General features: G+C 37.8%; 2 protein-coding genes across 2 annotated transcripts; one reads left to right on the top strand and one right to left on the bottom strand.

Annotated features, from left to right (window-relative positions):
- The first annotated feature begins 363 nt into the window (after window positions 1-363).
- LOC112182044 (protein KINESIN LIGHT CHAIN-RELATED 1) lies at window positions 364-3,668 on the top strand. Its single transcript, XM_024320473.2, has 3 exons — window positions 364-1,419; window positions 2,096-3,004; window positions 3,209-3,668. Exons 1-3 carry the CDS (start codon window positions 830-832, stop codon window positions 3,444-3,446), a joined length of 1,737 nt encoding a protein of 578 aa, XP_024176241.1. The 5' UTR covers window positions 364-829; the 3' UTR covers window positions 3,447-3,668.
- Window positions 3,669-4,502: 834 nt separating this feature from the next.
- LOC112169411 (putative F-box/LRR-repeat protein At4g15060) lies at window positions 4,503-5,777 on the bottom strand. Its single transcript, XM_024306437.1, has one exon. It carries the CDS (start codon window positions 5,775-5,777, stop codon window positions 4,503-4,505), a length of 1,275 nt encoding a protein of 424 aa, XP_024162205.1.
- Between the last annotated feature and the right edge of the window lie 7,557 nt (window positions 5,778-13,334).

Below are 13,334 nucleotides of genomic sequence, written 5' to 3'. Positions count from 1 at the left end.
CTAGGCAAGAACCATTAGGCCACTTGCAGTGGTTCTCTTTACAGTAGTTTAGTGATAGAAATAAGTATCAGAGAGTCAAAAATGACAATATAAAACCTATTATGAAAGTTACGAATCACAAACGTACTGACTACTAATCAATTGCAATAACTGTAACTTAAAAAGAAAAAAATCTTCACTTTCTCTTAAATCTAAAGTAAACGTTTAAACTTTGTACACATGGAAACGTGAGTTGTATCAAAATCTAATTTTGGCGAATCAAATTTGCAAAGTCCTATTTGCACCCTATATGTCACCAATCAAATGAAGAAGAAGAAGAAGAAGAAGAAAAATAGAACAAAGGTGTCCAATCCCCACGTAACAAACACGTCGTAAGAGTAACAACCAGCTCTTCTCCTCTTTCCCCTCCTCTGCATAGAGAGCTCCATGGGTCCACTGTCCAGCCAAGGAAAGAAAGATTACAGACGAAGCAAAGCTACCAAAGACAGCGTGGAGCTCAAATACTAAAAATGGATTTCATATCTCTGCTCGTCCCCTTTTTCGTCCTCAAACTTATGATCAAATTAAAGCACAACAGCCCCAATTCCTTCATCATTAGGCGTCTCTTCCACACCACCCTCCCCCATTAATCCCCCTTTTACCCCACCACGCCTTCACTCCAACACTGCACCAAATTTTCCACATTTTCACCTGCCCCCCTATTCAAAGTCCCCGTCTTTAACCTTAAATCACACACCCATCTCCACATTGTTCCTACCCCATCAAAATTTGACTCGTTTCCCATTTTTTTTGGGTGTTTGAATTCTGGGTATCTGAGTGTTCTCGGACCATGTCAGCTTTGGTGTCGCTGAAGACGTCGCCTTTGAGGACGCCGGGGCGGTCGGTGATCGGACCCGACCCGGTTCACTCAAACGGGTCGAATGGCTTCACCAAAACCCCGTCGCCGTCCGGCTCAAGAGCCCGACCCGCCAAAAAGGCCGCCGCCCAGCCCGTCGACGAGGCCTCGCTGGACAACCCGGATCTGGGTCCCTTCCTGCTGAAGCTCGCCAGAGAGACGGTCGGGTCGGGCGAGAACCCGAACAAGGCCTTGGACTACGCTGTTCGGGCCTCCAAGTCGTTCGAGCTGTGTTCGGGTCCCGGCCTTGACCTGGCCATGAGCCTGCACCTGGTGGCGGCGATCTACTGTAGCTTGGGCCGGTTTGAGGAGGCGACTCGGGTTCTGGAGCGGTCCATTGAGGTCTCGGATCCCGAAAACGGGTCGGACCATGCTCTGGCTAAGTTCTCCGGCTACATGCAGCTGGGTGACACGTACTCTATGCTGGGACAGCTTGAGCAGTCTATATTGTGCTACGGGTCGGGTCTGAAGATCCAGATGGACACTCTCGGTGAGTCCGACCCGAGAGTTGCCGAGACTTGCAGGTAATCATTCATCTACTGGCGCATTTTAGCTTTGTCATGCTATGAACTGCTACATTGCGCCTGCTGTGGTATTACTAGTATAGTAAAGACTAGGTACAGTGGGGGGCCCACGTGTTTCTTACTCCATTTGGATTTGGGTAGATTTGAGTGGTTGCATTGGGATGTGGGATGAATATAGTAATGTACTATCGTGCTCGTGATCTTCAGAGTTTCTTTGGTTGGTGGTGTTTGTTTACTTACGAAATGTTATGTTAGGATTAAGAGACTAATAATCTTATTATACTGTAGAACTTGCTTGATGCAACTTTGGAATTTAACCTGGAATTAGAAATCAAGTAACTTCTAAAATTTACTGCATTTTATGATAAGCTGGTTAGTGAGGTTGGCTTTTACACTATTGTCTTTTAACTGTTTCAGTAAGATTTTGGTGCATAAGAAATGATAGTATGAAGTTGCAAGAGATTAACAGTCCCCTGAGAACAGCCTATCATACTTATGTCATAACATGTCAATGTAGCATCGATCTAGCGATTAAGTTCCTAGTAGTGTCTTTTGTTACTCCATGTTGTGCAGATGTGAAGTATGTAGAAATTACCTGTAGTGTGTTTGCTGCTTACCCTCCAGTGAAAAACAATCATTGTGATGCGTAGCTGTGAAATGATATTGGAAATGGCAGGTACCTAGCGGAGGCACATGTCCAAGTTATGCAATTTGATGAAGCAGAGAACTATAGTATGAAGACTCTTGAAATTCACAGGGAGCATAAGGGACCTGCGTCTATTGAAGAAGCTGCTGACCGTCGTCTCATGGCTCTCATCTATGAGGCAAAGGGAGATTATGAATCTGCGCTTGAGCACCTTGTCCTTGCTAGCATGCTAATGATTGCCAATGGGCAAGACAATGAGGTTGCCGCTATTGATATGGGGATTGGTGACATTTACTTGTCTCTTTGTCGCTTTGACGAGGCTGTTTTCTCCTACCAGAAAGCGCTCACAGTCTTCAAATCTACAAGGGGTGAAAATCATCCTTCTGTGGCATCAGTCTTTATTCGCCTTGCTGATCTGTATTACAAGACAGGGAAGTTAAGAGAGTCTAAATCCTACTGTGAGAATGCCTTGAGGATATATGCTAAACCTTTGCCCGGAATTGTCTCCGAGGAAATTGCCACCGGGTTGACTGAAATTGCAGCCATTTATGAAGCTGTGAATGAGCCTGAAGAGGCACTAAAGCTCTTGCAAAAGGCCATGAAGTTACTGGAGGATACCCCTGCACACCGGAGCACTATTGCAGGAATAGAAGCACAGATGGGGGTTATGTTCTACATGCTTGGGAGGTTTGGGGAAGCTTGGAGTTCATTGGACAGTGCTATAGAGAAGCTTCGGGCCAGCGGGGAGAGGAAATCAGCCTATTTTGGTATTGTGCTGAACCAATTGGGATTGTCTTGTGTGCAGTTATACAAATTAGGTGAGGCTGCTCGACTCTTTGAAGAAGCAAGGGATATACTTGAGCAGGAGTGCGGCATTTGTCACTTGGATACTCTTGGAGTATATAGCAACCTTGCAGCAACTTATGATGCCATGGGAAGGTAATTGATCTTTATTATCCATGTAAGCTATAAACATTTTCTTTAGTTTAGATGGCCAAGGTTCAATAGATTTCCAAATTGAGTTCACTAGTTAGACAACTTGGTTACATATGAATTCTAGTTTAAGTTTTATAGCTACTGCTCTGGGCAAAAATTTTGTTCCTTCATCCACTATTTTACACAAAACTATACTTTTTATTACAGGGTAGAATCTGCAATTGAGATATTAGAGTACATTCTGAAGGTGAGGGAAGAAAAGCTTGGGACGGCAAATCCAGATGTTGATGATGAGAAGAAAAGATTAGCTGATCTCTTGAAAGAAGCAGGAAGGGCGCGGAACAGAAAGGGAAAATCGCTTGAAAATCTACTCGGTGGCTCCAACTCCCAAAGGATGAAGAAGGATGGAATGAAGAAGTGGTCTGGAACTAGTTTCAAAACTTGACCAAGAAACCTTTCCCCCTTCGGCTGTTCGTTCCCTTGCTGCCAGTTTTGTTATTTATCTGATTTTGTAGATATCATTGTATTAGAAAGCTTTATGTGATTCAATTTCCACTTGTTTTCACTTCCCTTTAATTCCTTAGTCACTCACTTGTATCCTGGATATTTTCCTTTAAATATTTAACACGCCTGTTTCTTAAGAACCAAATTTGGTTGGTTGTTATTATAGATTCGATCAAATTTGATTTTCGGAATATATGAATTTGCAAGTACATAACTATAGGAGCATGTTGCAATGCAAGGAAGATATGTATACCAATTTGAGGGCAATACAATCCAGACGTTGATGATGCGAAGTAAAGAGTTAAAGACTTGCTGATCTATTGATCGAAGAGGTGGCAAAGGGATCGGAATAGAAACAAAGGACGATGAAATCATCAGCTAGGTCTCTCTCTCTCTCTCTCTCTCTCAAATTGTTTTGAAACTTTAGTGAATTGTCAAAATTGATACTTGATAGTGAAGTGAAACGTAGTTTTAAATGCAAAGAACTTGTTAAAACATAAGATAACACAAACTGCAATTTGCATTCCGAACCTAACTTTTTCGCATCCTCTACAACTAGATAAAAGAATGCATGGATACCGTGGTTTTTCAAAAAAACCAACAGAGGAAATCCTCTATCTGGCTATAGTATATATACCACCAAAACATTCGAATATGACATCTCCATAAGAACAAAAAAATCATACAACTAATTCATAGTTTGGCACCTTTGAAAGGAAGTACATCAAAACTTATAAAGAACTTTATTGTTGTTAATGCTCAAGCGTTTGACACCTTTGTGATGATTGAGTACTATTGGCTGGGTTTTCTTGCCACAGCTCACTCACCTCAGCCCTTAATCAGGTATTTCCCTGATACTACTCCATGGTAAACATCGGATATCTTGAAAATAAGGTGTCATCCATTTCAAGGAATCCGCTACTCCATGGTACACATCTAATATCCTGTTTATAAGGTGCCATCCATTTAAAGGAATCCACCAACTCTTTGCCATCTCTCATCTTACTTGCAGGCATGGAATCTTCGCTGAGAAATGAAGTTCTTCGAGATTTGGAAATATTGGAGAAGACAAAGTCTTTCTGAAATCTTTTGGAAATATGACAGCCTTAAAATCAGAAACACAGAGGTACAAACTTTTGGATATACCAAATTCTTGAAGAAAATCGCTCAGTGTTGTAAAATGTTTCCATTGCCTGTTGGAAGTGGCTGCTTCTCTATCCCAATTTTCGATTAGTTCAATGCGGGTCATCCTCAGATTTGGAGCTTTCAAAGAGAACTTGCACTTCAAGTAACCAACGAAATTGAAAAATTCGAGCTTTGGAGCATCGATTGTGCCTTTCACATTATGGCATCCATCTAAATTAAGGAAACGCAAGTGCGAAGCATGTATGTTCATACATTTCAATTTGAGGCAATCTCTAAATATCACCTGCTCAAGCTGCGAAAATTCAGATGAACCGAAACCTGATACAACTGAAAGAGATTTAAGATTTATAGCTTCATAGACTCGGACTAAAAGAGCCTCGCATCGGTCAATTTCCAAAGATTTGAGACTGGAACTCCGCATATAAATGTCCCCTTGGAAAGAACATGAAGTTAGTGACAAGTGTTCAATGAAAGGGCACTCAGAAATTAAGGAGAGGAGAGCTTCGTAGTCGAAATGCAGCCTCTTGAAGGACATGGATTTCAAAGAGGGAAGCAGACCAACAGATATAGGATGCTTATTGTAGATTTTCTTCATTCTCACATACTCTAAATTTAGAGTAGTTACAGATTTTGCATTGACAAGACTCACAAGAGCCATCCGAGACAAGTAAAACAAGTTTTTCATGCGACTTGCAGCCCTGCTTGCTTCGAGAGGATCCAAACATGACAACATGTCGTAGTTCAATTCACTAACTGGCATAAGGCTAATATCTAACTCTTTCACGCTTCTCTTACATGAAAATATCAACCATTTAGTTACAATATTAGCGTCTCTGGATGAGTACCTGGTCATGTGGAGCTTGAATTTCTCTAGATTCCGTTTGTTTGGGTCTTTCTCACATATTTCCAAATACCTATTGAGGATGTTCTCGACGAACTTTGTATGTTCATGAAGGTTGTTGTCATCACCTCCCTCGTTGAAATCTATTACAGGGCCCAAACAACATGCATCTTGCCATTCCTTGGAAAGAAAGCTCATGCGGATAGCAGATTTAGTGGGAAGGAGTTGGAGGATTCGGTGAATAACAAGGTCGGGCAAGTCTGGCGGTATTGGGTTTACAGCCATGGCCATCATGTTTTGATCATCACATTCCTGATGAGCAGCAGTGGTTAATTTCCTCTTGCTTCGGGCTTGAACTTGTCGTCATGTTTGCTGTGTGCTTTTCCTAAGATGGGAGCTTTTATGTGTATACCTAAAACCTAGGTGGAATCCTCTTTCGGAGAGTAAACCTTGTTCTAGCTAGAGGGAAACTAATTAACAGTTGATTACCATCCAGTAAAAGGATCTACTAATTGTAGAAGGCTTTTGCCTAGTAATAGGTTAATTGCAATTTCCGAGACTTAGAAAACTGGAGTCATAGATGCACTTGGATATTGGAGTTAGTATCTTGGGCTGACTTCATAACTAAACAACTACTACTCATCAATCAAGTTAATGGTGTATCAACTCCACCTTGGAGGCTTCTGAAGATCATCCAGGATATAAAGGAACTAACTCAAGACTTTGAAGAAATTTCCGTTAAGCATATATATTTTGCAGCTGATGTAATTTCTTAAGTCATAATTATGTTAACGGTCGAGTTTGGACGAACTCTTTATCTAGTGACCCTTGTACCTTGTTGCCCTAAAGGCTTTCATCTTTAATTTAATGGTTTTCTTATATATAAATGAAAACTCAAGTACGTCTAATTGAGCTCATTGAAAAGAAAACTTTACAAATAAATAAACAATTTCGTTTCTTATAAGAAAAAATCGATTAGTACTCCACTCACCTAAGCACACAATTGTGGTGTAAACAAAACGTCATATTTTCACAAATAAATATGAGTCACTTCTTTTCCGTAAATAGCTTAAAAGTACATATTACATCGCGCATCGAAAATAAATTACCAATTCCCCATTTCCCCATAATGTCATTTTCTTAGAAATCTTACATTTTTATTCTCCTCCCTTACTTGAACTTTTTCTTTTTTTAATTTCTACCAACGTTTGTTTGTTTTTTTTTTTCTTTCTTTTGGTCGAAAATAGCTGCACATTCATCTAAGTCCTGCGCGCTTTCAATTCAAACTTAAACATTATAGCTACACATTCATCTAAGTCCTCTTCCAATTCAACCTTAACATTTCACCACATTATCTTACTCAATTTTCTCAATAACTAAAAACCAAAAGAACTAAAGAACCTACCTTTGGAGCTCGCCGAATCATGTGAAAACACCCAAAAATCGATAGAGTGATTATGAATTCATTAAGGGATAATTAAGACATTTTAGCTCACCGTATGATTATTTTTTAATGATTTTTAAAAATAAGGTTAAAAACCAACTTAAATACTCAAACTCGGTCATTTTTCAAAATTTCTCGTTCTTCTTCCTCCAGTTCCTTAAAAGCTGAGAAAAGAAAAAACCAAAAACAGAGTGCCTAAGAGAGCTTAACTACATTTTCTTGTTTCAGAGAAATTTCTCTAAGAACTTCAAGATTTCACAATGCGTGAAAAACCCTCTTCCTATTTTCCTTTCCTTTCTTGTTTTTTATGCTTGGAATTCACATTTACTGATACGAATTCCAATTACTTTCTCAATGGGAAAGCAGAGGAGGAATGCATATTTCTACAAGTCTAGCAAGTCGTCTATGAGAGCTTATAATCCAAAGAAGTACTATGGAAAGCTAAAGCTTCATGCTTTTTCTTTAAGTTAAAAAGTTGGCTATGTCTTGCGCTCTAGCTTTTAATTGCCTAATTATGAATTTTGATGCATTATTTCAGGTGAAATCAGAACCTTGAAATCGTTCTTTGATCCCCTCGCTAAAGATATCATGTTCTCACTATCTCTCTTAGTAGTTCTTGTTTTCCTCTTCTAGACTTTTGATTGAAATCTGGGAATGTTAAGGTGTTTTGGCCGGAATCTGGATGACTTTGCTTCAATGACATCATTTTATGATTATGATATTATGCTGAATTGTTTTCTTGATGGTGAATGGATAGGATGATGAATCCACTAGGAAAATGTGTTCTTGTATGATGAATCCACGAGGAAAATTGCTTACTTGGACTTGAACAGACTTAGCAATTTTGAACAGACTATTTGATAGGTTTTGACCTTCTAATGGTTTTCTACTCTGTGGACACATTTGTAATACCCCGAATTACAAACCACATCGACAGTGAAGACGGCAAGGAGGAGGAGAAGCGTTCTGAGTCCATGATGTCGCCGGAGAACGTCAGATAGCGCTGAAATTGTCGGGTCGGGTCAACTGGATTTTAGAGATAGTTAGGGTTTCAGAGGAGAGAGAAAAAGAGGGGAAAAACTTTCCAAAGTTGGAAATTGGGGATTATGACAAAAATCTGAGAAAAATTCTATTCATAGGAAAATTTCCGAAAATAGAAAATCTTTTGTTGACCATAATTTTTCATGGATCCTATGATTTTTCGCGTGCACATGTCTATGAAATTGTATCTTTGCGCTCTACGACTTTCGTGAAGAAAGTTTTTGGAAAAACTCAACCAATAAAAATTCAATCCTTGACCCCTCGAAAATGAAACGTTTCGAGTAATTTTTCGTTCGAAAGTAATTTCATTTCACGAATAACATAAGAACAAAGCATAAGAACAAGAATTTGTACAACTGGTCCATTATTAATTGCAAGAATTAAAAAACAAAAATCCAGGTCATCACATGTACCTTGATATGTATCATACTAAAATTTACTCCATATCGTTATATTAATGTAAATGTTAAGAAATTTTCACAAAGATACAAGATATAAGCCTAGAACAAAACACAACCAATAAAATTCTGAAAAAAAAAAATCCCATAACAAAGTTTGAAGGGTACATAATGTAAGAAGTAATATCACAAAACAGAGGACTAAGGATCTACTGGCTTTTTTTTTTTGTCTGAAAAGGATTTGCTGGTCAAAACTGGAAGGTAAAGTAAATAAAAGGGTAAACAAAAACCACCTGAGCGTTGTTTTATATAAGGAAAGAGGGAAGGAATCAAGCCTCAAAGTGAGACTTTCCATTGACTACTTAAAACAGAGTCAACCAGAGTAACAGAACTCTGTTTTTCCCCTCGTCTCTTTGATCGCTCCTTCCTTGAGCAAGAAACCAATCCAAGAAAACTAGAAAAACCACTATTTAGAATTATCTTCGAGTCACAATGAGTATTTCACTGTTCCATATTTCATTTCCACTTCTATTTCTTTCATATTCTTCTTCTTCTAGAGGTTCATCTATGTTATCATCTTCAACCCGATTCCAAGAGATGGGAACCAAAATTTCATCAAAAAACCTACAATGGGATCCTGGAGGAATCACAACTGCTATTCTGGTGAGTTTTCTATTCGATTTTACTAGTTTTTATTACTTGGTTACTGAATCTTTCATACATTGTTCAAGAAATTGTTTGAGGATAACTTTTGTATTTCTTGGAATCATGAGAATTTCTTGAAAATAACAGTTCCTAGGGCATTGAATCTCTATCAATTTTCATTCTATGGTGGGTTTTCTTGTAAAATTTAATTGCTTTATCAGAATCACAACATTTCTGGTTTTAATGTTTTCAGTGCTGTGTTTTTAGGACTAAGAACGAATAACTTTTACTACTGACAAATAGGTACCCCACATCACGCCACCTTTGATGGTAAATGTTAAAAATTAAAAGTTAAAAGATAAATGTTAATTTTTTTTTTGACATTTTCTCATCTTTTCATTAGATGAACGCACACACTTTGCGAATTTCTACTGCCGGAAGCTAGCGGCTTCACGCATCAACTGTTTCATTTCTTCTGGAGGTAAACTTATACTTTAATCTCTTCATTTTTGTCACCGAAATTTGTCTCTTTGATTAATTGTCTATGTTTTTGTCAATCACCAAAATTTGTATGTTTGATACTTTGATTATTTGTCTATGTGTAGTGTATGGTAGCTTTTGATTCAACAAAACTTGATTGTGTGCTTTCAAACACTTCATCTTTGAACTCCTTACTACTGTTTTCATGATAACATGATCTCCTTACTACTGTTTTCATGATAATATGATCGGTTATTTGCATCAACCTTTATCCTGCGCGACTATGTGAAGTATTCATTCACTACACTATAAAGAATATAGTATGCTTTAAGTACAAACATAACAACTGCTACAAAAGTTCACTTGGTAAGCATATTTGGACCTAGGTCCCGAAAGACATACAAACTCCGCACAACATAATGACTCCATCTAGAAGTTAGTTTCTATAAGCTCCATCGTAGATTATTAACTAAAAATCTTAAATTGGGGATGGCTTTTCTTTAACACTTTGTACTATTGTAGAGTGACAATAATACTTAATAATTTAAATATAACATCACTTTGAACAAAAAGTTCATTACTTGTGATTTTACAACTCACAAGTAAAATTGATACGAAACTCATATAAACCATGATAAAACGATTTGGCACTAATATTCAATTATAAGAGTCGAACGCAAGAGATTCCGCACATGAAGAATATTTTTGCCACTGAACCAAATAGTTACCGACTCATTCTTCAAGTTTAAAACCCAAAAATTGAAATCAAATTTGAGCTATAGCCTATAGCCTTGAAAGAGACAAAAAAGAAAAGGGAAAATTTCACAAATAGTCACTCAACTATGACTCATTCGACACTTTGGTCACAAAAGTTTCAAATATATCACTTTGGTCACTCAACTATTACATTGTCAATCACTTAAGTCACTTTGATAATTTTTTCATTAAAAAAAATTATAAAAAATACTTTTTTTTTTTTTTTAGATGAATATAAAAAATACTCTTTGGGTGACTTAAGTGATTGACAAATATATCACTTTGGTCACTCAACTATTACATTGTCAATCACTTATGTCACTTTGTTAATTTTTTTCATTAAAAAAATTATAAAAAATACTCTTTGGGTGACTTAAGTGATTGACAATGTAATAGTTGAGTGACCAAAATGATATATTTGAAACTTCAGTGACCAAAGTGTCGAATGAGTCATAGTTGAGTGACCATTTGTAAAATTCTCCCAAAAGAAAAAACAAAGACTGAATAGTCACACCTCCATTGTTGGGGTTAACTCCCTCCGACATCGTTTCCATCCTCGGCCGTCAGAGCCGTGGCTTGGTCACCGGTAATGCCGTCCCTCGGTGAGGTTGCGGCCGCGGCTGAGAATTGCGTTTGGGTGTTCTCGCATGATTCGGTAAGCTCCAAAGGTAGGATCTTTACTTTCTTTTGGTTTTGTTACTGAGAAAACCGAGTAAGATAATGCGGTGAAATGTTAAGTTTGAATCGGAAGATTGTGTAGCGAAAAGTTTAAAGCTTTCTGTTTTGGTAGCTAAGAAAAATTGAGAGAGAGAGAGTTTGAGGTTGAATGTTGAGATATAGAATTGGCAACATGACTTTGTATAGTAGTAATGAGGTGGCTGATTAGTATAGGAAGTGATATTCAAATGAGGCTAAATGTTGAGCTTTTGAATTGATAGTAGAATTCAACGAGTGTGTAGTGCAGTGGGTTTGTAAATATTTGCTGCAAACAGTTTTTATGCTTTCTGTTTTATTGCAATTTCCGAGAGTTAATTATATTTGGAACTATTAACTTCAAAAACTAGAGTCATAGATGCACCTAAAAAAAAAATTGGAGTAAATATATTGGATTTAGTATTTTGGGTTGACTTCATAACTAAGCAACTACTGCACATCAATCAATGGTGTATCTACTCCACCTTGGAGGCTTCTGAAGATCATTCAGGATGTGAAGCAACTAACTCAAGACTTTGAAGAAATTTCCTTTAAGCATAGACAGGCCGGGAGATGAACTTTGCAGCTGATGCATTGATAGCCTATCATAATTATGTAAACGGTCAAGTTTGGACCAACTCTTTACCTAGTGAGGTTTCTAGAGCCTTATTCTATGATGTTGTAAACTCTAGCTAGATAGAGTTAGTAGTTGATCATCTTCCACGCCAAAACATAACAATTAGTAAAAGGCTAGGAATTCACATAGGATAAGTGCTACTTTACAAAGATTCTTATGAGACTCGCAAGGATAGTATGTAACTCACGAGAATGTGAGATTCTGGTTGGCTTGAACCTAGCTAGCTCCTCCTGATCATCTTCACCAATCATCCTCCACGATCTATATCAGGCAGGACCCGGCCCTTTAATTTCGGTGAAGGCCTAGGTCTGCTTGGGCGAAACAAATCTTCTGTCCCCTGGATCAATATATGGATCTGAAGAAATTTCGATAGACTTGGGGCAACTACCTGTAATCTGCAAATTGAATTAATACCCGAGACTTCCTTGATTGGCATGAATTAGATGGGAGATCGATCTACATCATATACAGTCAGTTAGTACGTGATACATTATGCATATATAGCACTCATCATGCACCGCCATTTCATTTCTTCATTCTCTCGCATTTTCAGTTTCAGTTGGCCCCAGTGGCATGGCATGTTCCATTATATTGACCCTTCTGCAGATATGAAACGTGATGCCTGCGGCCATGAATTAAAAAGAATGACACATGCATTTGGGTTCATGACTATGCACCCAAGTAATTGATGCATTCGGCTTCGTGATATCAAGGGCATGCATGCATAGACTTCCGTGTTCTTGTACTCTTGCATGTTGAAAATTTTGAATGAATTAAAGCACAATAAATAGAGTAGAAAGAGCATCGATCATCACACTAATTATAATTCATCAGAGCGAGCTTCTCCCATGATCTTAGCTTGTTCCGCAAGGCAGTTGATACTAGATAGAAGCAGAATGTTGCCCTTACAAATTTTAATAGATACTACGTACCTCCTGCACACTTGTGCAAGCCAAACTTGCACAGAAATTGCATTCCATAATGCAGGCTGCGCGCAGGCGAGAATTAAATACATGCAAAAAGAGTGAGATTGACATGAGTTAGAAATGAATCCGACTTTTTGGTCTGATAACAATAACAATCACACCTAGTGCATGTACAACATTAATTAGAAATCAATCTTTCATGTCATTACAACTTTATTTACATGAAATGAATTTATATAAAGGTCAGTTCACACAAATGTATATAAAGGCATTTGGATAAAAGATAGTGTATCGAGTCGAACTCTCAACAAATTCTTAGATTAGTTTTCTGTAATGTATAGGTTGTTGTTATGAAATTAAAATATTGGAGGAAACTAATTAACTAGAAAAATTAATGGTCATCTATAGTGTGTATAAATCGCAATCAGGTAGATAAGAAATGTAAAAAGGTGGATGTGTAAAGAGGTGGATGCTGGGTGGAAAGAGCATCTGGCTCAAACGCAGCGTCCTATAGATAAAGTTCCGAACTTTTAGATAGATAGAAAATGTAAAGAGATGGATGCTGGGTGGAAAGAGCATCTAGCTTGAACCCAGTGTCCTCTAGGTAAAGTTCCGAACTTTTAGAAGAATTGTGGCAAGAAAATGTACTGTGGTTTTTATAATCAGTTGCATTTATATGTATACTACTATTCTCCTCATCTTTGTTTGTAACATTTGCAACTAGAAATGTATGAAATCGATTAAAAAAGTTTGACCAGGCCAAATTGTGTGTGTTTTCTTTTATCTGCTTTCATAATATCTCAGCTCTCACTACCTCATGTT

The sequence above is a fragment of the Rosa chinensis genome, chromosome 1 (genome assembly GCF_002994745.2).
Source record: "Rosa chinensis cultivar Old Blush chromosome 1, RchiOBHm-V2, whole genome shotgun sequence".
Lineage (NCBI taxonomy): Eukaryota > Viridiplantae > Streptophyta > Magnoliopsida > Rosales > Rosaceae > Rosa > Rosa chinensis.
The sequence above is the reverse complement of the archived record's forward strand: the minus strand, read 5'-3'. Positions and strand labels throughout refer to the sequence as shown.